The sequence below is a fragment of the Zea mays genome, chromosome 3, assembly GCF_902167145.1.
Source record: "Zea mays cultivar B73 chromosome 3, Zm-B73-REFERENCE-NAM-5.0, whole genome shotgun sequence".
Taxonomy (NCBI): Eukaryota; Viridiplantae; Streptophyta; class Magnoliopsida; order Poales; family Poaceae; genus Zea; species Zea mays.
In genome coordinates, this window is record NC_050098.1 from 80781851 (window position 1) to 80807220 (window position 25370).

Genomic DNA, 25370 nt, shown 5'->3' on the forward strand with positions numbered 1-25370 from the left:
CACCGACAGGAGGCCGAGGTCGCCGCGACAGAGGAATGCGAGCAAGCAACGACACTGATTGTAGCGACGGCAACAAGGGTGGCAAGGCTAGCGGTGGTGGAACTAGTAGCAACAATGGCGGAAGTAGAAGCAGCAGCGTGGCAGATGTAGGTCATGTAGCACGTGCGGCAGCAGCAGAGCTCGAGGCTCTATACGACAGTAGCACCAACAACTCTGTTTTTGCCGACAATGGCACTAATGACAAGCTAAGGCTGGCGAGGGAAGCAACAAGAGCAGGCGACACAGTAGGAGCTGGGGGAGTAGGCGACTCTTCACCGAGTATGTCTACCCTAGTCCCCGAGCCTCCACCCACTCCAGCGCGGGGTTTTAAAGTCGTCCGCCTAATCGCGATTAGTCGGCCTTATCGTCGGAGTAAGCACGATTAGGGGCTTTGACTCGACTAGGGCGACTAGGAAGCGATTAGTCGTCCTAGTCAATGACTAATTGCGATTAGTCGCCTGATTAGGGGTTATGTCTGACTAGCTAGTGCCTTTCTTGGGCCACTAATTCGTCCTTTGTTCTATGGGCCGACGAGCGGCCTACCATCTCTGCAGAAAGTAGAAAACCTGTGCTGCCCTACCTATACCATAGTAGCCGTCGTTCCTTCTCTAGCGCGCAGCTGCGCACCCTCTGTAGCTCTTCTCCAGCGTGTGACTGTGCCCCTCGGCTCCGGCTACGCCCCTTCTGCTCCAGCGCGTGGCTGCAGCAGAGGCCTCTACTCAAGCCGATCCCCTCCAGTTGTGGCACACGCCTCTGCTCCAGGCCTCCACCAGAGTCCACCCTCCTGCGCACGTCCGTCCTCCACTGATCGACTCCGCCTCCTCCATCAGACTTCTTCAGAGTGAACTAGTTTAGAGTCTGTTCTGAATTTCGGAAATCAGAAATTCATAGTTCAGACTTTGGAGTTTAGAGAACATAGTTCAGGCTTTTGAGTTCACAGTTCAAACTTTTAGAGTTTAGACTTTCAGAGTCTGTTGTTCTGCCACAACTATAATATATTGTTGTCCCGCTTTAGCTATAATCTACTGCTGTATTGCAGTACTGCTATAGCTACATATATTGATATATATATATATATATATATTTATACATATGGTCTTGTTATAGTTAGACGACTATAAGACGACTAGGAGTCGACTAGGCTCGACTAATCGAGCAAATAGACGACTATAGGACGACTAGGAAACGACTAATCGAGCAAATCGACGACTAATCGTGATTAGTCACCTTATCGGTGCTCAGGCGACTAGAGTCGACTAGCCGACTTTAAAACCCAGCGCCTCGCTCTCCAGCCACAACTTCAGCTGCATAGGGCTCTTCGACACCACACACTTCAGCACCGACGGTCACCCCTCCGAGCACGTCCACTTCGACGATGCCTTTGCCCCCGTGGCATGGATGGAAACTGTGCCACTCCTTGCGCTGGCAGCTCAGGAATGATTGCGTGTTCACCACATGGACGTCAAGTCAGTGCTCCTTAACGACGACTTGAGGAGGTCTATGTGCATCAATCGCTAGGATTTGCGATCCCCGACAAGGAAGGGCAGGGTGTCGCGCTCGCGGAAGGCCCTCTATGGCTTACGACAGGCGTGTGGAATGCCATGTTGGACTCTGCCCTCGTGGGGATGGGTTTCAGGCCAAGCCCACACGAGGTGGCGATCTACTAGTGGGGCAATGAAGGAAACGTCCTGCTGGTGGGTGTCTACGTCGACGACTTGGTGATCACCGGCACTAAGGATGAGGAGGTGACATCATTCAAGGAAGAGATGAAGGTCACCTTCCAGATGAGTGACCTGAGGCGTCTCTCCTACCTAGGGATCGAGGTGCACCAGGGCAACTTTGGGATCGCGCTTCGACACACCGCCTACGTCAAGCACGTTGTTGAGCTGGCTAGGCTCACCGACTGCAACCTAGCTCTCACTCCAATGGAGGAGAGGCCGAAATTGAGCCGCGACAGCTAGAGATGGCAACAGGTACAAACCCGCCGTGTTTTGCTATCCCAAACCCGTGCCCGTGAAAAATATCTATACCCATTAAAAAAACCCGTACCCATGACGGGTTTGAAATTTTGCCCAAACCCGTACCCATCGGGTTAGCAAGTGCCTACAGGTTACCCGCGGGTTTTATCTCCAATATGCTTGTTCTTCTCATAATCAATAAAGTATCGTAATGATTAATGAGATCATGGTCCAAAATTCCGAGTTCATGATTTGGTATAAAAATTAATTAGTAGAGAGAATGAAATACAAATAATAAGTTGTATAATCAAGTGACCTTGCACTAAGTTATCCATCCACCGCATATATAACGGTAGTAAAAACTATAATAGCAAGCAAGCAACACTCTCACCAACTACTTATGCATTCACCATTTGATAAAAAATAGGAAGTTAATAGGGAGATAACAAGTTTGTTGTTCGTTTATAAAATAAAATGACAATATGCACTAGGTTTGGTCGTGGTTAAAAAACCCACGGGTTCACGGGTTTGGGTACTGTAGGAACAAACCCGTACCTATGAACCTGTCGAGTATAGATTTATGCCCATTAACAAACCCATGGGTATGAAAATTGACCCAAACCCGTACCCTAATGGGGTATAAATCCATCGGGTTTCGGGTACCCATTGCCATCTCTAGCGATAACACGATGGAGGAAGTGGACGCTACACAGTACCGACGTCTTGTGGGGAGCCTTCGCTACCTCGTCCACACACGACCGAACTTGTCATTCTCCGTCGGCTACATCAGTCGGTTCCTGCAGCGACTGACGACACAACACCAACAGGCTGTGAAGAGGATCATCTACTATGTCGCGGGGACTCTCGACCACGGTCTCTACTACCCTAGGGGCCCTAGGGAGGCACACCTTGTTGGGTATAGCGACATTGATCATGTCGACGACATCGATACCAGCAAGAGCACGTGTGAGGTTCTCTTTCTCGACAAGTGTCTCGTTAACTTGCAGTCGGTCAAGTAGCATGTGGTGGCCATGTCCAACTGCGAGGCCGAGTACAAAGCGGCCTCCATCGCTTCGACTTAGACGCTTTGGCTTGCTCGACTGCTTGCTGATCTCCTCGGTAGAGACACTGGAGTGGTGGAACGCAGGGTGGACAACCAATCCGCATTGGCTCTAGCAAAGAACCCCGTTTTCCATGAACGGAGTAAGCACATTCGGGTGAGGTATCATTTCATTCGAGACAGTTTGGTGGAAGGAAGCATCAAGTCCCGCTACATCAGCGCCAAGGACTAGCTTGCGGACCTGCTAACCAAGCCCCTTGGGAGGATCAAGTTCCTTGTGTAAGTAATGAGACTCTTGCTCTCATTGAGAGGATGACACTACGAGTTGAGGCAATTTTCGATTTATTTCTCACACACTACTCAAAATGCTATACTCTTAGAAGGGTTGGGGACATATATTTATAGCCCTAGGTGCTGCACTACATACTACACTACACACTGCAGCATAAAGGTGCTGTCCTCTAGATGCTAAAATGCAGTAAAAAAGACTGCTGCTGCTGCTGTCCTATAGCAGTCAAAAGATCGCTGCTGTTGCCGTCCTACAACAGTCAAAAGACTGCTGCTGCTGCTCCTACAACAGTCAAAAGACTGCTGTTGCTGCTGTCCTACAGTAGAGATGCCGTGCGGACTGTCCTCCACACCACAAAACAAAGATGCTGTCCTCCACACGAAGGCCACATGACTTATTCTATCATTCTCCCCTAAGTCTTGTGCGTTGTCTTGTGGGAAAGTTGAGCCATCCCGGACCTGGAACAAAGCTCAAGGAACTTGATCCTCCCAAGGGGCTTGGTGAGCAGGTCCGCAAGCTGATCCTTGGTGTTGATGTAACGCGCCTTGATGTTCCTTTCTTCCAAACAATCACGGATGAAGTGGTATCACCCGGATGTGCTTGCTTCGTTCATTAAACATGGGGTTCTTGGCCAACGTTAGAGTGGACTGGCTGTCCACCCGGAGTTCCACCGCTCCAGCAACTCTCCCGAGAAGATCACCGAGCAGGCGAGCAAGCCAGATTGCCTGAGTTGAAGTGGTGGAGGCCGCTATGTATTCGGCCTCGCAGCTGGACATGGCCACCACCTGTTGCTTGATCGATTGCCAACTGATGGAGCACTAGCCGAGTAAGAAGAGGATCCCGCTTGTGCTCTTGCTGGTGTCGATGTCGCCGACGTGGTCGCTGTACCCGACAAGGTGTGCCTCCCCAGGGTGTCTTAGGTAGTAGAGACCGTGCTCGACAGTTCCCGCAACATGGCAGTCGATCCTCTTCACAGCCTGCTCGTGCTTCGTCGTCGGTCGCTGCAGGAACCGACTAACGTAGCCGACGGAGTATGCCAAGTCCGGCCGTGTGTGGACGAGGTAGCGAAGGCTCCCCACAAGACGCCGATACTGTGTAACGTCCACCTCCTCTGTCGTGCTGTCGTGACTCAACTTCAGCCTCTCCTCCATCGGAGTGAGAGCTGGGTTGCAATTGGTGAGCCGAGCCAGTCAGCTCCACAATGCGCTTGGCATAGGCCGTCTGGCGAAGTGTGATCCCAGAGTCACCCTGGTGCACCTCAATCCCTAGATAGGAGAGATGCCCCAGGTTGTAAGCAACAAGACTCTTACTCTCATCTAGAGGATGACACTGAGTTGGGGCGATTTTCTGTTTATTTTCTCAAACACTACACAATGCCATACCCTTAGAAGGGTTGGAGACACATATTTATAGCCCTAGGGGCTGCACTAGAATACACTACACACTGCATCACATAGGTGCTGTCCTCTAGATGCTAAAGTGCAGTAAAAAAACTGCACTGCTGCTGCTGCCACACTACAACAGTCAAAAGACTGCTAGCTGTGCTGCAGAGATGCTGTCCTCCACAATGTTGTCCTCCACATGCTGTAGCAGAGATGTTGTCCTTCACACGAAGACAACATGACTTATTCCATCATTCTCCCCCTAAGCCTTGTGCGTCGTCTTGTGGGAAAGTTTAGCCATCCCGGACATAGAACAAAGCTCAAGGAATTTGATCCTCCCAAGGTGCTTGGTGAGCAGGTTCGCAAGCTGATCCTTGGTGTTGATGTAGCGCGCCTTAATGCTCCCTTCTGCCAAACAGTCACGGATGAAGTGGTACCTCACCTGGATGTGCTTGCTCCGTTCATGGAACACGGGGTTCTTGGCCAACGCCAATGCAGACTGGCTGTCCACCACACTGAGTTCCATTGCTGCCGTGTCTCTCCCGAGGAGATCACCGAGCAGTGTAGCCAGCCAGAGCAATTGAGTTGAAGCGGTGGAGGCCGCTATGTACTCAGCCTCGCAGCTGGACATGGCCACCACCTGCTGCTTGATCGACTGCCAGCTGATGTGGCACTTGTCGAGGAAGAAGAGGATCCCGCTTATGCTTTTGCTGGTGTCGATGTCGCCGGCGTGGTCGCTGTCGCTGTACCCGACAAGGTGTGCCTCCCCAGGGCACCTCGGGTAGTAGAGATCGTGGTCAAGAGTCCCCGCAACATAGTGGACGATCCTCTTCACAGCCTGCTCGTGCTCCGTCGTCGGTCGCTGCAGGAATCGACGAACGTAGCCGACGGAGTATGCCAGATCCGGTCGTGTGTGGACGAGGTAGCGAAGGCTCCCCACAAGGCGCCAATACTGAGTAGCGTCCACCTTCTCCGTCATGCGGTCACGGCTCAGCTTCAGGCTCTCCTCCATCGGGGTGAGAGCTGGGTTGCAATTAGTGAGCCCAGCCAGCTCAACAATGCGCTTGGCGTAGGCGGTCTGGCGAAGTGTGATCCCAGAGTCACTCTGGTGCACCTCAATCCCCAGGTAGAAGGAGAGATGCCCCAACTCACTCATCTGGAAGGTGGTCTTCATCTCTTCCTTAAACGCCGCCACCTCTGCATCCTTGGCGTCGGTGACCACCAAATCGTCGACGTAGACACCCACCAGCAGGGCATGTTCTCCATTGCCCCACCGATAGATGGCCGCCTCATGCGGGCTTGGCATGAAGCCCATCCTCTTGAGTGTGGAATCTAGCTTGGCATTCCACGTCCTCGGTGCCTGTCGCAAGCCGTAGAGGGCCTTGTGCAGGCGCAAGTGCGCAACACCTTGCCCTCCTTGCCAGGGGTCACAAATCCTGGCGGCTGGTGTACGTAGACCTCCTCCTTTAAGTCGCCGTTAAGAAACGTCGACTTGACGTCCATGTGATGAACGTGCCAGCCCTTCTGGGCTGATAGCGCAAGGAGGAGTCGCACGGATTCCATCCTTGCCACGTGGGCGAAAGCATCGTCGAAGTCGATCCCCTCCTGCTATAAGAAACCGCGTCCACCAAGCAAGCCTTATGCTTGACGATGGAGCCGGCTTAATCCCTCTTCAGTTTGAACACCCACTTAAGGGTGATCGCGCGATGACCATGAGGGAGATCAGCGAGCTCCTAGGTGCGGTTCGTCTCAACCGCGTCCATCTCCAACTGCATCGTGGCACGCCAAGCAACGTGTTCCTCGGCCTCCACGAAAGACCGAGGCTCACCATCGTCGCATGCAAGATGCAACTCTCCCTCTAGAATGCGAGACGCTGGGCCCGGCATTGACGGGTCGATGAGAAGGCCCTCCACCTTTCGATACCGCAATGGCTCGCCGTCGTAGCACGCGTCGACGCGCTCCTCGTCGTGGGAGAGCGGAGTCACGTGGGTCGTGCTCGACACGAGCTGGCGTTGGAGAGGACGTTCCCAGAGAGGGAACCGTCACTGCTGGAGTACGTGGTGACGAAGAGCTCGCTGTAGACAGAGTCGTGGCTGGATTGCGTGGTGGCGAAGAGCTCGTTGTAGCCGGAGCTGGAAAGCGTGGCGCTGGAGTCGGTGGAGACTTGGGGGCTGGGGTAGGCGTACTCGGAGAAGGGTCGCCTACTCCCCGAGCTCCCTCAAATTGGACGTACTCGATGGTGAAGTCGTCGTACGTCGGAGTCGTGCCGTCGTCCACTGCCTTGTCCCAGGCCCATCCTCGCCCTTCGTCGAACACTACGTCGCGCGCCGTGTGCACACACATTGTTCTTGGGTCAAGGATGTTGTAGGCCTTCGAGCCCTCTGCATAGACAATGAATACCCCTGGGTGCTCCTGTCGTTGAGCTTGCCGATGTGGCCAAGCTCCTTGGTGAACACGAGGCAGCCGAAGACCTGTAGGTGAGAGACCGCCGGCTTGCGCCCATGCCAAGCCTCATACAGTGTCATCCCGTTGAGTGCCTTGGTGGGCGAGCGGTTGAGGATGTAGACCGCTGTCACCACCTCCTCTCCCCGGAAGACAACCGACATTCCCCTTTGCTTGAGGAGAGCCCGAGCCATCCCCACAACCGTCTGGTTGCGTCGCTCGGCGACGTCGTTCTGCTGCGGGCTGTACGACGCGGAGTAGTGGCACTGAACGCCCTCATCCGCGCAGTACGACGCGAACTCAGCCGTCGTGAATTCACCACCGTTGTCGGTGCGCAGCACGCGCAGCTTGCGGCAGCACTCCATCTCCGCAGCGACCTGCACACGCTTGATGGCGTTCGCAACCTCTCCCTTGCTGCCAAGGACCATCGCCCACATGTAGCGAGAGAGGTCGTCGACGAGCAGCAAAAGTAGCGTCGTCCTCCTGGTGTGGCAGGTGTCACCGGACCACACAAGTCCCCATGCACGAGATCGAGCCTCTCCTTGGCTCGAAAGCTCGACTGCTGGGGAAAGGGGAGTCGTCTCTGCTTTGTCAACACGCGGACATCGCAGAATTGCTCCACATGGTTAAGGCACGGCAGGCCTCGTACCATCTCCTTGGCACTGAGCCGCTTCAGGGCCTCGAAGTTAAGATGCCTGAAACGCTCGTGCCACTACCATGCACCGTCGTCCCGACGAGCAGCAAGGTAGCAAGGTTGTGCCACCTTTACGTTGAGGATGTAAAGCCGATTTGGACTCCTGCGTACTTTGGCAAGAAGGCGACGAGAGGGGTCCCAGATCCTCATGACTCCTTGCTCGACCTCCACGCCCGAACCGTTCTCATCCAGCTGTCCCAAGCTGGTGATAGAGTTCCTCAACGCAGGGATGTAGTAGACTCCAGTGAGCAACTTGTGCTCACCAGACGCGGCGGTGAAGACAACTGAGCCGGCACCCTTGATCTCTACGCCGGAGGTGTCCCAAAACTTGACGGAGCCTCGGACACTAGAGTCGAGCTCGGTGAAGAACTCTCGTTGGCCGGTCATGTGATGAGTGGCGCCGGTGTCGAGGCACCATCCTTCGATCATGTCGTTGCTGGAGCTGTCGCCGAGGAAAGCACGTGCTTTCGACTCATCAAGGTGGAGTGCCGCTGCGGCCGGTGCCGCTGGAGGTAGCTCGATGCTTGCGTGTGCTAGGAGCAGAGCTTCCTCCTTCGCCTCCGCCTGTGCGACGTTGGCCTGTCCGCGTCGTGGGTGTCGACATTTCCTGGCCCTGTGGCCAAGCTTGCCACTGTTGTGACAACCGTCTTCTCGTGCCGGCTTCTTGTTGCCGACGGCGTCGCCTTTGGCGCCTCCGCGGGCACCACCCTCAGCTTGTCCTCGCGCTCTGGCCTGGGCGCCTCCGCGCGTCTTGCGCGGCTTGCCGCGTTTGCGGCCCCGTGTCGAGGACTCTCCCTTCTTCTTGTCACACCCTGGCAGGCCTCCCACTGCTCCCGAGTGAGATGTAGCTTCCCGCTGATGGTGATAGGCCCAGAGAGGGCCTGTGGTTCGTTGCCGTCGACGACCTTGAGACGACCAATCGCTTCTTCGTTCGTCATCGTGGAGAGGTCTAGTAGAGACTCGATTGAGCGAGCGATCTGCTTGTACTTCTCGAGGATGCAACGGAAGAGCTTCTCGACGACTCTCTCCTCATTGTAGGTGTCGTCGCCGAACAACACCATTTTCTGCAACAGAGTGTTGAGGCGAAGAGCAAAGTCATCAACATCCTCACCTGGCTTGAAGGCCAGGTTCTCCCACTCCTTGCGAAGTGCCTGCAGTGTGGTCTTGCGGGCACGGTCGCTGCCGATGCGGGTCACAGCGATGGCGTCCCAGGCTTCCTTGGCAGTCCGCTTCTAGGAAACCGAAAACTGCATCTTGGACAGGACTGCAGCAATGAGGGCATCTAGCGCCTGTCGATTCTCGTAGTAGTCGACGTCGCCGTACCGAACTGCTTCCCACATGTGGCGAACCTGGAGCCGTACCCTCATCACCGCGGCCCACTCGACGTTGTTGGTCTTGGTGAGGTTAGGCCACCCACCGCCGGGACCGATGTCCCTGACAACGGCCTGGACCCATGGTGACCATGGTACCGATCCGGGTAGGGAGAGCCGCACCGCCTGTAGAGGCCGCGATCTCCGTCGACCCGGTCGCTGCCACCGGGTGCACCATCGGCGCGTCCGCGCCCATCTAGGCTGCCGCCGCGTGCATTCTCGCCCGGAGCGCCGTCAGCGCGTCTGCGTCTATCTAGGCTGCCGCCGCGCGTGCCCCCATGGGGGTGCGCGGCTACCCATTGAGCCGCCTGCTCTTGCACTGCCTCCCTTGGCAGCCTGAGCTCGTCGTTGGTGCTGCCGTCGTCGGAAACAGAGCTGCTGACGCTACTGTCGCGCAGAGCCTCGAGCTTTGCCGCCGCCGCACGGGCAGCATCCGCCGCCTCCGCTGCTTCTACTTTCGCTCTCGCTGCTGCTAGTTCCGCAGCCGCTAGTCGTGCTGCCCTCGCCGCTGTAGTAGCCGTTGCTGCTCGCTCGCGTTCATGTGCCGTGGCGACCTCGGCCTCCTGCTGGCGCCGCGCACTCGAAGTGATCGAGCGTTGAGACATGGTGTGCTAGCGAGGGGTCGCTGCGTGTGGAAGAGGCTCTCTCAGATGAAAGGCTGCTCGTCCGAGCAGGAGAGGAAGGAACAGTTGGAGCTCTTGCTGTTGACTGAATATAGGGAGAGGCGCGGGAAGGAGATGAGCAAGAGATGTTTAGGCTACAAGACAACCTGGCTCCGATACCAATTGTAAGCAACATGACTCTTACTCTCATCGAAATGATGACACTATGAGTTGGTGCGATTTTCTGTTTATTTTCTCAAACACTACACAATGCTATACCCTTAGAAGGGTTGGGGACATATTTATAGCCCTAGGGACTGCACTAGAATACACTACACACTACACTACACACTGCAGCACACAGGTGTTGTCATCTAGATGCTAAAGTGCAGTCAAAAGACTGCACTGCTCCTGCTGCTGCTGCCACAGTGTAGTCAAAAAAACTGCACTGCTGCTACTGTGCTGCCTGATGCTGCTGTGCTGCAGAGATGCTGTCCTCCGCAATGTTGTCGTCCACATGCTGTAGCAGAGATGTTGTCCTCCACACGAAGACCACATGACTTATTCCATCACAGGTCACTCATCTGGAAGGTGGCCTTCATCTCTTCCTTAAACCCCGCCACCTCTGCATCCTTGGCGCCGGTGATCACGAAGTCCTCGACGTAGACACCCACAAGCATGGCATTTCCCCCATTGCCCCGCCGATAGATGGCCGCCTCATGCGGGCTTGGCATGAAGCCCATCCTCTTGAGCGTGGAATCCGGCTTGGCATTCCATGCCCTCGGTGCCTGTCGCAAGTCGTAGAGGGCCTTGCGTAGACGCAACACCTTGCCCTCCTTGCTAGGGATCGGAAAACCTGACGGCTGGTGTACGTAGACCTCCTCCTTTAAGTCGTCGTTAAGAAACACCGACTTGACGTCCATGTGATGAACGTGCTAGACTTTCTGGGCTGCCAGCGTAAGGAGGAGTCGCACGGATTCCATCCATGCCACGGGGGGCGAAAGCATCGTCGAAGTCGATCCCCTTCTGCTGTAAGAAATCGCGTGCCACCAAGCGAGCCTTGTGCTTGACGATGGCGCCGGCTTCATCCCTCTTCAGTTTGAACACCCACTTAAGGGTGATCGCGCGATGACCATGAGGGAGATCACTGAGTTCCTAGGTGCGGTTCGTCTCAACCGCGTCCATCTCCGACTGCATCGCGGCACGCCAAGCCGCATGTTTCTCTGCCTCCGCGAAAGACCGAGGCTCGCCATCGTCGCATGCAAGATGCAACTCTCTCGCCAGATTGCGAGATGCCAGGCCCCGCACCGACGGGTCGATGAGAAGACCCTCCACCGTATGATACCGCAACGGCTCGCCGTCGTAGCACGCATCGACACGCTCCTCGTCGTGGGAAAGCGAGGTCACGAGCTCCACCGGGTCGTGCTCGACATGGGCTGGCGTCGAAGATGACGTTCCCGGAGAGGGTATCTTCGGTGCTGGACTACGTGGTGACGAAGAGCTCATTGTAGCCGGAGTTGTGGCTGGATTGTGTGGTGGCAAAGAGCTCGTTGTAGCCGAAGCTAGAGAGCGTGGTGCTGGAGTCGGTGGATACTTGGGGCTGGGGTAGACCTGCTCGGAGAAGAGTTGCCTACTCCCCCGCCTCCCTTAATGTGGACGTACTTGATGGTGAAGTCGTCGTACGTCGGTGTCGTGCCGTCGTACACCGCCTTGTCCCAGGTCCATCCTCGCCCTTCGTCGAACACTATGTCGGGCGCCGTGCGCACACACAACATTCCTGGGTCAAGGATGCGGTAGGCCTTCGAGCCCTCCAAGCAGCCAATGTACACCCTCGGGGTGCTTCTGTCGTCGAGTTTGCTGATGTGGCCAAGTTCCTTGGTGAACGCGAGGCAGCCGAAGACCCGTAGGTGAGATCGTCGGCTTGCGCCCATGCCAAGCCTCATACGGTGTCATCCCGTTGAGTGCCTTGGTGGGCGAGCGATTGAGGATGTAGACCGCTGTCACCACCGCCTCTCCCCAGAAAGGGCCTGTGGTTCGTCGTCGTCGACGATCTTGAGACGACCTATTGCTTCTTTGATCGTCATCGTGGAGAGGTCTAGCAGAGACTCGATTGAGCGAGCGATCCGCTTATACTTCTCGGGGATGCAACAGAAGAGCTTCTCGACAGCTCTCTTCTCATCGTAGGTGTCGTCGCCGAACCACACCATCTTCTGCAACAGAGTGTTGAGGCGGAGAGTAAAGTCATCAACATCCTCACCTGGCTTGAAGGCCAGGTTCTCTCACTCCTTGCGAAGTGCCTGCAGTGTGGTTGTGGTCTTGCGGGCACGGTCGCTGCCAATGCGGATCGCAGCGATGGCGTCTCAGGCCTCATTGGTAGTCCGCTTTCGGGAAAGCGAAAACTGCATCTTGGACGGGATTGCAGCAACGAGGGCATCTAGCGCCCGTCGATCCTCGTAGTAGTCGACGTTGCCGTACCGAACTGCTTCCCACATGTGGCGAACCTAGAGCCGTACCCTCATCACCGCGGCCCACTCGACGTAGTTGGTCTTGGTGTGGGTAGGCCACCCACTGCCGGGACCGATGTCCCTGACAATGGCCTGGACCCCGCGATGACCATGGTATCGATCCGGGGAGGGAGAGACGCGCCGCCTGTAGAGGCCGCGATCTCCGTCGACCCGGCCGCCACCACCGGGAGCACCGTCAGCGTGTCCGTTCCCATCTGGGCTGCCGCCACGTGCGTTCTTGCTCGGAGCGCCGTCGGCGCATCTGAGCCTATCTGGGCTACCGCCGCGCGCCCCCCATGAGGGTGCGCGGCTGCCCATTGTGCCGCCTGCTCTTGCACTGCCTCCCTTGCCAGCCTGAGCTCGTCGTTGGTGCTGCCGTCGCTGGAAACAGAGCTGCCAGCGCTACTGCCGCGCAAAGCCTCAAGCTCTGCCGCCGCCGCACGTGCAGCATCCGCCGCCTCCGCTGCTTCTACTTCCTCTTTCGCTGCTGCCAGTTCCGCGGCCGCCAGTCGTGCTGCCCTCGCCGCTGTCGCTGCAGCCGCCGCTGCTGCTCGCTCGCGTTCTTGTGCCTCGGCGACCTCGGCCTCCTGCTAGCGCCGTGCACTCGAACTCACCAAGCGTAGAGACATGGTGTGCTAGTGAGGGGTGTGGAAGAGGCTGTCTTAGACGAAAGGCTGCTCGTCCAAGCAGTCGAGGAAGCAACAACTGGAGATCTTGCTGCTGACTGAGTATGGGTACAGGCGCGGGAAGGAGATGAGCAAGAAATGTTTAGGCTGCAGGATAGTCTGGCTCCGATACCTATTGTAAGCAATGTGACTCTTACTCTCATCGAGAGGATGACACTACGAGTTGGAGCAATTTTCGATTTATTTCTCACACACTACTCAAAATGGCATACCCTTAGAAGGGTTGGAGACATATTTATAGCCCTAGGGGCTGCACTACATACTACACTACACACGGCAGCACAAAGGTGCTGTCCTCTAGATGCTACTGCAGCACACAGGTGGTGTCCTCTAGATGCTACTACAGCACACAAGTGCTGTCCTCTAGATGCTAAAGTGCAGTAAAAAAGACTGCTGCTGCTACTGTCCTACAACACTCAAAAAGACTGCTGCTGATGTCCTACAGCAGTCAAAAGACTGCTGCTGCTGCTGTCCTACAACAGTCAAAAGACTGCTGCTGCTGCTGCTGTCCTACAACAGAGATGCTGTGCGGACTGTCCTCCACACCACAAAACAGAGATGCTGTCGTCCACACGAAGACCACATGACTTATTCCATCACCTTGAGCTTTGGTCTAGGTCTGGGTTGGTCCAACTTTCCCACAAGACGCTGCACAAGACTGAGGGGGATAATGATGGAATAAGTCTTTGTGGCTCTTTTTGTGGTCTTCTACATGTGGAAGGACAACATCTTAGACTAGCATCTTAGAGGACAACATCTTTTAGAACAGAATCTTAGACTAGCATCTCAACATATGCTTGGCTGCCTTGGCCAGCTATAAATATGTAACCCTAAACCCCTCAGGTTGGCATGTCACTGCATGAGAAATAAAACCAGAAAAATTGCCCCAACTCTTGGGGTCATCCTATCAATGAGAGTAAGAGTTTGCTACTTACAGCCCAGACTTGTTGCGCTGACAAACAATACAACTCTTACATAGTCTTTGACGAACTTGGCGGTGTGGACATTATAGAACGAGGCGCATAGACAATGCAGAGTCTTCTGGACGCCCTCATGTACCGTCTTGCGAGCCATTGCAATGATAGTGGGCCATAGGGCGGACGAGAATGGTGTGAAGATGCGCCCGACATGAACGATGCCATCCACGGTTCGTCTTCTTGCTTGGTCATCTCGCGGCGGAGGTCGTCGTAGATCAAGAAAGTGGGGTTGGATATTGCCAACACCATGGTAGATTCTTCATCCCGTCGAGACGGCGCGTCAGCGGTCGTGTTGGATTTGCCAGACAGATATTCCATGAAAAAATCATAGCCAAACAATTTGCTCCTAGGCGTGCCGTGGGATGGTGGAGAGACGCTAATCGAGTAGGCACTTCAGTGCGTAGTGGTCTGTCCGCACCACAAAGGGGCTTGTCCAGAGGTTTGGACGCTAGTGTTGTACTGCTTTAACCATCCCAATATGCTCCCTCTCATAGACGACCAACTTGGCGTGTTGTGGTGCGATAGGTTGGCCATAGAACGCAATGGGGCCGTCATCTTGATGTAGCACAACGCTGAAGCCTGTACCAGATGGGTCATAGTTGACGATGAATGTTGCGCCGAAGTCTGCTAGTTGCAGGGTGCGGTTGGCGACCAAGGCCTGCTTGAGGGCGTTGAAGGCCTGATCGGTGGCGACATCCCAAAGGTAGGACTCCTTCAGCAGCTGTTTGAGTGGGTGGACAACTAGATCAAAATTTTGAATGAATTTGCGGTAGTAACCCACGAGTCCAATGAAGCCACGTAAACCCTTGACCTTCGTAGGGCATGACCAGACTTAGATGGCCTCCACCTTGTTCGGGTCCATGGACACGCCGCCATCGAAGATGTGCCCGAGGTAGGAGATTGATGGTGCGCCAAAGGAGCACTTGCTTTGCTTGACAACCAGCTTGTGCTGCCTCAGGAGGACTAGTCGAACATGTTGTAGGTGTTCGACCCATGTGCTGCTGTAGATGAGGATGTCGTCAAAGAGCACCAGCACACGAAACGTCGGAGGTAGACGTGCAACACGTTGTTCATCAGCGTCTGGAAGGTGGAGGGGGTATTCGTGAGCCTGAACGCCATGATCAAAAACTCGAAGTTGCCATGGTGCGTCCAGAACGCTGTCATGGCGATGGCCTCCGGGCGCATCAACACCTGGTGATAGCCGTTGTGGAGGTCCAGCTTGGTGAAGAAGTGCGCCCCCTTGAGCTTGTCCAGCAGCTCGTGGTTGACCAGATATGGGAACTTTTTTTTCTCGAATGCGCAACGCAGGATAGGTGTGCATCATTATATGAAGAAGGAAAGAAAGGGTCCAAAATGGACCAGAACATGGTACTCAGAATTGGGAACTTATCCTTCACGTCTTGATACTCGGAGCGAGATAAGCACTGCAAAAGGGTATTAGTGTAATCTCCTAGTCTAGGGTTTCCCTTATTGTCTCTCATGTGCTCTACATAGGAGTAGTTGCCATCGAGCCTCAATACTGTCACCAATTTCAGTCTCTTTTATTTGTAACATTCTTAACATTATTTATTCCTCCTTTTCTTCTAGAAGAAACTCACCTCTTTTATCTTTTTTCTTTCTGGCAGCCTCTTCATGAAGAATTATACAATATGCATCCTTCAGTGTTCTTCTTACCAACATTCCTTGAAGCAGTTAGGAGCAATACAGAAGAATGCTTTAGAAGTATTATGACTGAGCCAATTCCTGGTGTTTATTCGTTTGCTATGTTGCAGCCTACTTTCTGTGAGATGTTATTGGAGGAGGTATGGTATATTAAGGACAAAAAGTAAGATTTCATTCCAAAATTTGTTCATCATTTTCTAATTTTGTGCACCTTTGTAGGTAGAGAACTTTGAAAAATGGGTCCATGCTATGAAATTTAAGATAATGAGGCCTAATACAATGAACAAGTATGGTGCTGTCCTTGATGATTTTGGCCTGGAAGCTATGCTGAACCAGTTCATGGAACAGTTCATAGCTCCAATTTCTAAAGGTTGTCTGAATGACTTCTATGTTGTCACATATATCGATCACTTTATTTCAGTTGTTTCTCATTAATCTTATGCTCTGGGTTGATCTTTAGTTCTTTATCCTGAGGTTGGTGGAGGAACATTGGACTCCCATCACGCTTTTATTGTTGAATATGGGAAAGACAGGGATGTTGAACTAGGTAAGTTCCTGCACTATATTCAAGAATGCAGATAACTTGTAGTTAGAAACACCTTGAAGTGTCCAAGGAATTCATTATCATAAGTTTTCTTTTGCTTTTAATATTTTTGGTTAACATGTAAGTTCGATGTACTTGCTGTTGGAGGATTCACCTGCAAAAAAATCAGAGTCTATTCACAAGTTCCATAACCAGTATATCAAATAGGATATCCAGTTGTTGCTAGTTACCAACCTTTGAACCTACCGTTTTACACTTTTCTAACTCAAAACAACATGGAAGTAAAGCTGATGGCTCATCATAAATAATAAGAAATTTAAATATCTGAGGACATGATGTGTAAATATGATTCTGCAGTCACATGCATCACCTATAATCCTCACTGTTTGTCTCCTCTATGAGATTTGTTTGAGAAGAAATTAAGTACAAATGGGATGTGAATTTTCTTTCATCATTTATATATAGCATACAAAGGTACTTGTCAGATAAATATGTTCTTTTTCCTATTAGCAGAATCCTTACAATATAGTAATAAATCAAAAGAACAATGATTGAAAATACTAGATATCTGATGTTATTTGAACTTCTACCTTTTAACATTTTGGGTGACACTTTGATATACTATACGTGGATGATTATGAAAGGAAATTTTATATTCAAAACAGTTTTGGAACAGGAAGGGGAAGTAGGAGACCGCTTGGCAGCATGTGGTCGGTTTTTTAGCGTTGGCATGTGTGGTGCCCCTTGACGAATTCCTGCACTACAGCACGAAGGTTAGGGGCGTAGAAGTCGCGGCGGAGGCGATGAAGAGTTCGCTGGATGCCCTCGTGGCCGTCATTGTGGATGTCGCCCACTATCTCTTGGAGAAGGGCGGAGGACGGCAGAATGTATGGCCCATGGCGTCGCACGGTGCCCTCTACTGATGTCGTCGCTGAGAGCGACCAGTTCTGGATCGTTTCTGTGTGTTTGGTGCAGGTTGTCGATGAAGGAGAACCGAGGTGTCGCCATGGTGAATGCCGAAGATGCCTTCATGTCACGACGGGAGAGGGCGTTGGCGACGATGTTGGTGTTGCCCGATTTGTACTCGACCTCGAAGTCGAATCCCAGCAGCTTGCCCACCCAATGATGTTGAGGGATGGTTGCTATGCATTGGTCGAGGAGGAACTTGAGGCTGTAGTGGTCGGTGTGGACGCGGAAATACCTGCCCCACATGTATGGCCTCCAATGGCAACAACCTGTACGCGGCCAATGAGTTCCCTCTCGTATGCCGCAAGGGAAGCATGTCGAGGTGCCACCGGCCTACTGTAGAATGCAGGGGTCTCTTGTCTTGCAGCAACACGGCTCCAAACTCGTAGGAGGAGGTGGTGAGTGCCGTCTTGAGCACCTGGAAGGTGGTTGCGGCTGTGTCCGTCCACCCGAACTTGGACTTGCATAGCAGTTCCGTCAAGGGTGCGGCTATGAGATAGAAGTCCTGCACAAATTTGCGGTAGTATCCCGCCAAGCCGAGGAAGCCGCGGAGTGCCCGGACGGATGCCGGTACCAGCCAATCCAGGACGACCTGGATCTTCCCTGCATCCATGGCCACACCTTTGGCTGAGATGCCGTGTCCTAGGTACGTGATGGAGCGCTCGCCGAAGGCACACTTGGTACGCTTGACGAAGAGGCGATGTTGTTGGAGCACCTCGAGTACCGTGTGGACGTGGTGGAGGTGATCCATCCATGTGGTGCTGTAGATGAGGATGTCGTCGAAGAAGACTAGAACGAAGCGACGCAGGAAGGGCTAGAGGATCTCGTTCATCAGGGCTTGGAAGGTGGCCAGGGCGTTGGAGATGCCGAACGACATTACAAGGAACTCGTATAGTCTGTCATTGGTTCAGAACGCCGTCTTGTGTACGTCGCCTAGGAACATGCGCTCCTGGTGATAGCTGGACCAGAGGTCGAGCATGGTGAATTAGTGTGCCGTGTAGTTCATCCAGCAGTTCATCGACCACTGGAATAGGGAATGCGTCCTTGACGGTGATGCTGTTCAATGCGCGGTAGTCGATGCAGAAACGCCCTGAGCCGTTGGCTTTCTTGACGAGGAGGACCGGCGAGGAGAATGCCTGGCTTGGGCGGATGAGTCCCTGTTGGAGCAAGGCTTGACATTGACGTTCTAACTCATCCTTGTGGCTCAATGGGTACCTGTATGGTTGCACAACCACCGGGCGACACCAGGCAACAGTGTGATATGGTGGTCGTGCGTACGCGGCGGCGGTAGACCGGTCGGCTTGGCGGAGATTTGTTGGAACTCCGTCAGGATGGCGTTGAGGAGGTCGCCGTCCGTTGTCGCATGGAGTTGCGGACTGGCTAGTCTTGCGATCCCGTGCCAGCAGATGACTTGGGAGCCCGGGCCGGTTCCGCGATCCCGTGCCAGCAGACGGCTTGGGAGCCCTGCCAGAACTGCAAGGTGAGTTGACCGAAGTCCCACAACAGCGGTCCCAACGTTGCCAGCCATTGGGTGCCCAGCACGACATCGTATCCTGCGAGTGGCAGGACAAAGAAGTCGGCGCCGAATGGTTGCTGGTCGATGTTGAACGCGGCGTGCGATACATGCAGACGCAGGGCACGCATTCGCCATTGGCGACCGTGATGTTCAGCTTGTCACGTTGTTGGGGTAGAAGTCCTGTTGCTGGCGCGCTGTCTTCGGCGATGAAGTTGTGCGTGGACCCAGAGTCGAGCAAGGGGTAGAGGACAACACTGCCCATGGTGATGTGGACCTTCATGGTGGCCGAGGAGCGAACGCCGGCTATGGCATGGAGGGAGATGAGCGGTGCTTCTTGTGGATCGGGCCCCGTGCAGTTGTCCTCATCTTCGGCGTCATCTAGGTCCAGTAAGAACTGTCGGGGCAGACTTTATTGTGCCCGTGACTGAACTTGTCGTTGCAGTTGTAGCAGAGGCCTAGCCGACGTCGTTTTTCCATCTCTGCCTGAGACAACTTCTTGACTGGACGACCTTCAATGGTGATGGTAGAGTTGTAGGATCCGGAAGGTGCCCTTGAGGTGGCGGGAGGTGTGGGCAGGAGACCTCGGCCGCCCACACGCTGAGGTGTGGCATGTGCTTGCTGCGATCTGCTCCCGAAGCTCTAGCTTCCTGGCGAGACTCATGGCGATGGACATGGACTGTGGATTGTGGATCTCGATGTCGAGGCTAAGGGGTGGTTGGAGTCCCGCCGTGAAGAGATGTACACTCTGGGTTTCCGTGAGGTGGCCGACACGTGGTAGCAGGGCTTGGAAGCGGTCCTGATATTCCACCACTAAGCTCATGCGATGACATGCTGCCGGTTTGCCCAATGGGTTGGACCGCAGGGGTGGTCTGAATCGCTGGTGCAGGAGTTCGGTGAAGCAACACCATTGTGGAGTGCCCTCGTCTTGTTGAATTTGGATGAACCACAACTGCCCGATGTCTTCCAGGTTGTAGGAGGCCATCCACACGTGCTCTTCCTCTATGATGCGTTGCTGATGGAAGTAGGATTCACACCGGTTAATGAACACCAGTGGATCGGGCATGCCGTCGAATCTTGGGAAATCCATCTTCTGAAAGTGAGGGGGGCGATCTTGGAAGTGCTTGCCGGTGTGCTGCATCTTCCCTGCTGAGGCTGAAGATTCAGTGCGGCGGTCATGTTGATGCTCGGCGACGAAGACCTTCAGGAACTCGACGGTGGCGGAGAGCGATTTGATGAGGGGGCCGATTTCGACTGTGTTGGAATCCCCCATGGCTGGGGTGTCGTATGCGGCAACAAGGATGCGGGGCGACAACTATGTTTGCGAGGAATACCAAGGTGTTATGGCGTGGCTGGGTGTAAGGCTGGTAGCGTGGTGGCGCGCCCAAGCTGCGTAGGGCGTAGCCGCTGGTAGAGGCGAGGCGAGGTTTTTCCCCTCGGCTCCCTATGTTGCTGGTAGAGAAGAGGAATATGAGATAGATGAATTACTGCTTGATTCCATTACTTGCGCTGTGCGACTTATATAGTCCTTGATCTAACAAACTTCCCTAAAAACTCTCCTTGATCTAACAAACTTTCCTAAAATCTCTCCTAAAAACTCTGCTTATCTTATTTGCTAACAATTCTATCCTTATCTATTTGCTAAAAACTCTCAACAAACTGTACTTGGCCGATCACATCTTGATCTGGCCGATTACATCTTGATCACGCCCCTATTTTGCGTTGGTCTAGCCGACGTCATGCAAACGTCCGGCCCCACATGACAAATGACAACTAGATTCATTTTCCAACTGCATCTGCTAGCCCTTATACACCGAACATCTTCAAAAGGCACGAAATCCATTATGCTTTTTAGTGGAAGTGATGTGACATATTAAGTTAGTAGAAAAGTGTACCCTGCCTTCATGCTTTCTAGGCAAATTTAGCTTACCATATACTTTCAAGATGTTAAGATTAGTTGATTTCTTATAGCTGCTTGTATGTATCATCTTGCTAATTTCTTTAAGGTTCATTATCATACTTATTTTTCTTCCTTTGTGATATCGATATGAACGTACTTATGCATTCTTTCTAGGAAAACTTTAATTTCGAGTAAGCATTTAAATTCTCTCTTACTACCATCGTATGGAAGCAAAATATGTCTTCTTGTTAGACTATCTTTCCTGTGGTAGGAGGTGGTGTGGTAGGCGGTGACGGCGTCATGGTGCTGCACGAGCCAGCTAGGGCCGCCTAGTCCTCACCTCCACCCCATGTAGACCAAGTGGCCGAGGCGGGGGGTCCCTAGGAGTGGGAGGAGACGTGGAGTCGGCGTCGAGTGTGGAAGAGGGGGCGCCGAAGGCAGAGGTGCATCGTAGTAGGGCATGGTTAGCAGTGCCAGCTGTGGTGGATGCAACGAGGAAGCACCCATGGTCGGGCCTGACTACATGGAGATGGTTTCCATCTAGGGGTTGTAGAAGGACGACCAGACAGGGCCGTTATTGCGACTAGTGAGGCCACCATGGGAAGGGCCATCACCCCCATGATTGCCCTTGCGGGGTCAGCGACTGTTGCCGGGGTTGGGAGCCTAATGAGGAGCAGTGGGGGCGGCAGGAGGGCATGCAGGAGCCCCACCGGCGTCGGAGGGCGAGGGGGCTGACCGGCGGAGGATGCGTCATAGAGTGCTGTGGTGGACGTGGGGCACTTAGTGTCTAGGTTGAGCTTCTCGGGAAGTAGCTCGTTGCAGACGTAGTGGAATGAGGGGAACGATATAGACCGCTTGATGAAGGACTTCAGGTGGTCATAACGCCTATTGAGACCACACAGAAGGTTGAGGACAAGCGTGCGGTTGGAGACGTGCTCGTCGAGGTTGCGTAGGGAGTCTGCCATGCCCTTCATTCGCCGGTAGTACTTAGGCCTCCCTGGAAGAAGAACAAGAGGTGGAGGGCGTGGGCATCCTTCTTGTTAAGGAATTGGGCCTCGAGGGCAACCCAGGCCTGGCGAGCAGTGCCTCTCGCTTGCGGACGACGTCCGGAAGCTCGGTGCTTAGCTCGCCGAGGAGCCACAAGAGGACCAAACTGTCATCTAGTGCCAGAACAAGAGTAGTTCAGAGGCGACATCGACGACGACATAACACTGAACGGTTACGAACACCTGGTCGCGCCAACGAGCGTAGTGGGTGGACACAAGGTCAAGGATAATGGAGACGTGTGACCGGATGTTCTTGCCACCGACTGCCTAAGCATGGAAGTTCGCAATGACCGCGATCTCGTACTTCGTGGGAGGGGGTAGCACTGGGTCCACCGGAGAGGGTTCGACATCACATAGCCGTGGAGGAGACGCTCGGCCTCAGCCTGGTGAGAGGCGAGAGCATTTGTTACGATAGACTCATGCTCCCAGACGAGGGACACAACTCGTTCACGATCGCATGCAGTGGCCACGACGACCTTGGTGGTGGCGTGGGCAACCACCCAGGTGGAGTCAGTGGCACGAACGGTGGGAGGAGCGGCTCGCCAATATTCGGTTTGAGAGTGAGGGTGCTGACGGTGGAGAATGACGCGAGAACATTGACGCCGGATGTCGCCGCAAGCACCCATGCGGGGCAATCTATGCAGGAGGGAGAAGCGCTATGGCGGCTACGGTGGGGACGTTCGGCACGGGAGCGGACAGACCACTGCTGGGGAAGTGTGCGTGTCGGGGAAGGTTGTCGGCACGAGGATGCGGGAGGAGGCTGACGACATCGAGTGGAGCCGCACTGGGGAACTATTGGCGGCGCCGGGAGCAGGGAGGAACAAGCCTACGTAGGGAGGAGCACCAACGCGCTGCTAGGGCAAAGGAGGGGGTGTCGACGCAAAGATGGAGCAGGGATGGGCGACAGCGCCATGGTTGCAGGGGAGGGCAACGCCGTCGCGGTGGGCAGTCGCATCGGCGTGGAGGGGGCGCCATCGAGGAAGGGGGTGCAAATGGTACGAGCCGTGCTGGGGAAGCTAGGCCGCAGCGTGGTCCCGAGGAAGGAGGCGTAAATGAGGTTGCCCGCGCTGGGTGGCGGTGCGAGTGCGAGGAACTGGGGAAGCTGGGTGGCGGCGCGATCGTGGCCGTGCAGGGATGGATGCGTCAGCGTTGGGGAGGGGCTGCGCAGTCACGGGCTGTGTGCTGGTGGCAATGGCTGCCTAGGTACGGTCAACCATGAGGGAGAGGTACAGTCAACAATGAGGGAGGGGTGTGAAAGTCGCATAGAGAGGGGGGGGTGAATAAGCAAATCTGAAATTTATAAAGTTTAAGCACAACTACAAGCCGGAGTTAGCGTTAGAATTAAATTCGAGTCCGAAAGAGAGGGTGAAAACAAATCACAAGTGAATAAGAGCGGATGACACATTGATTTGTTTTACCGAGGTTCGGTTCTTGTAAACCTACTCCCCGTTGAGGTGGTCACAAAGACCGGGTCTCTTTCAACCCTTTCCGTCTCTCAAACGGTCACTTAGACCGAGTGAGCTTCTCTTCTCAATCAAACGGGACACTAAGTCCCCACAAGGACCACCACACAATTGGTGTCTCTTGTCTTGGTTACAATTGAGTTGGAAACAAGAAAGAAGGAAGAAGAAAAGCAATCCAAGCGCAAGAACTCAAATGAACACAATTGTCTCTCTCACTAGTCACTATTTGATTGGAATGATCTTTGGACTTGGGAGAGGATTTGATCTCTTGTTTGTGTCTTTGAATGAAGTCTAGAGCTCTTGTATGAGGTTTGAAGGCTGAAAACTTGGATGCATTGAAGTGTGGTGGTTGGGGGGGGGGTATTTATAGCCCCAACCACCAAAAGAACCGTTGGTGAGGGCTTCTGTCGTATGGCGCACCAGACAGTCCGGTGCGCCAACGAACACTGTCCGGTGCGCCAGCCACGTCACCAGGCCGTTGGGTTCCGACCGTTGGAGCTTCTGACAACTGGGCCACCGGACAGTCCGGTGGTGCACCGGACAGTCACTATTCACTGTCCGGTGCGCCTTCTGGCGCTGCTCTGACTTCTTCGCGCGCAGGCGCGCACTGTTCACTTTTACTGTTCCGTTGCAGACGACCGTTGGCGCTGTGTAGCCGTTACTCCGCTGGCACACCGGACAGTCCGGTGCTACACCGGATTGTTCGGTGAATTATAGCGTAGCGGCTCCCAGAATTCCCGAAGGTGGCAAGTTTGGAGTTGGGTTCCCTGGCGCACCGGACACTGTCCGGTGGCGCACCGGACAGTCCGGTGCGCCAGACCAGGGCTGCCTTTGGGTTGTCTTTTGCTCTCTTTGTTTAAACCCTTTCTTGGTCTTTTTATTGGTTTGATGTGAACCTTTGACACCTGTAAAACTTATAACCTAGAGCAAACTAGTTAGTCCAATTATTTGTGTTGGGCAATTCAACCACCAAAATCAATTAGGAAAAGGTGTAAGCCTATTTCCCTTTCAGGGTGTCCGTCGGCTGCACTTTCTAGGATAAACAGGGCGGGAGGGAGGGAAGATGAGAAAGGCTTGGTACCATATTAGAAGCTGAAAACCCTAACCCCAATTGGGTAGGGGATATATTAATATATATCCAACTACATGGGCTAAGAACCATTAAGTGACACACTGTGTGTGTCTGTTTTGCTAATTCCGGTGCCTCCTATCACAACTCCAGACGTTAGTATACTTTCTTCCTCCCACCCATCTCTCTCGCCCGCTCCATCTAGAGGTGGACACTTTTTTACCGTAAACCAAACCGAACTGAAATTTTGGTTTTTCGGTAGTTTGGTTTTGGTTTCAGTTTTTGTATCTAAAAAATTCGGTGTTCGGTATCGTAATCGGTTTACCATATACCGAAACGAAATACCAAAAAAATCGAATACAAAACTTTATCATTTCTAAAATTTGACTATTTGATTATGCGAACTAAATGTTTGATGCAATTAAATTGTTATTGACCTAATTTTATGTGATGTATGTTGTATCTCTAAATATTTGTACCTATATAATTTTTACTTTTTCAAGCTCTGTAATCTATCATGTAAACTTGTTGTATGTGTTATCTTGAGTATAAGTTTGGTGTTCGGTTTTACCGAAAAACCAAAGCAAAAGCCCGAAACTGAAATTCTCGGTTTTTAATTTTCTAGAAAACGATCGGTTCCTCTGTAGGTGATTTGGTTCTTCTCGGGCCCTTTCATCTTCGTAATGTTCTTGTTGTCCCACATATCATTCAAAATCTTTTATCGGTTTGTTAGTTTACCATCAATAATTCTTGCTCCATTGAGCTTGATACTTTTGGCTTGTCCGTGAATATCTAGAGCTTTCTCGCCTGTTGTGATAGCTCTAGCCCCTGTATAGCCTGCGACTGCCTATGTCCGACTCTCCTTATCCTGCTTCTCCTACATCATCGCCTTCGTCCTCGCTGCAGCCACACGCCCTGACTGCTTCCACTACATCTAGCACTTGGCATCATCGACTCGGTCATCCTAGCCCTGATGTGTTGTGTAAGTTGTGTAGTAGTTCAGTTATTTCTTGTACTAGGGGCACCTATGACCATCTATGCCACACCTTGTAGATAGGTCGTTAGGTTCGACTCCCTTTCACTATCACCTCTTAGGTTATGCTCAATTGTGATATCATATATTGGGATTTGGTGAAAGGGTCTCTAGCCGAGTTGGTTAGGTGGTCTGAGTAGCACTCCTCAGGTCTTGGGTTCGACTCCTCCG

At 53.3% G+C, this 25370-nt stretch overlaps 1 protein-coding gene across 2 annotated transcripts in view; it reads left to right on the top strand.

The window, feature by feature from the left end:
* Positions 1 to 25370, top strand: part of LOC100193023 (uncharacterized) — a 47697-nt gene that overhangs the window by 9300 nt on the left and 13027 nt on the right. For both annotated transcript variants that reach the window (XM_008673885.3, NM_001138191.1), the window contains exons 3-5: positions 15629 to 15805; positions 15885 to 16035; positions 16126 to 16212. In XM_008673885.3, coding sequence (XP_008672107.1) covers positions 15629 to 15805; positions 15885 to 16035; positions 16126 to 16212 — 415 coding nt within the window. The remainder of the gene's footprint in view (positions 1 to 15628; positions 15806 to 15884; positions 16036 to 16125; positions 16213 to 25370) is intronic.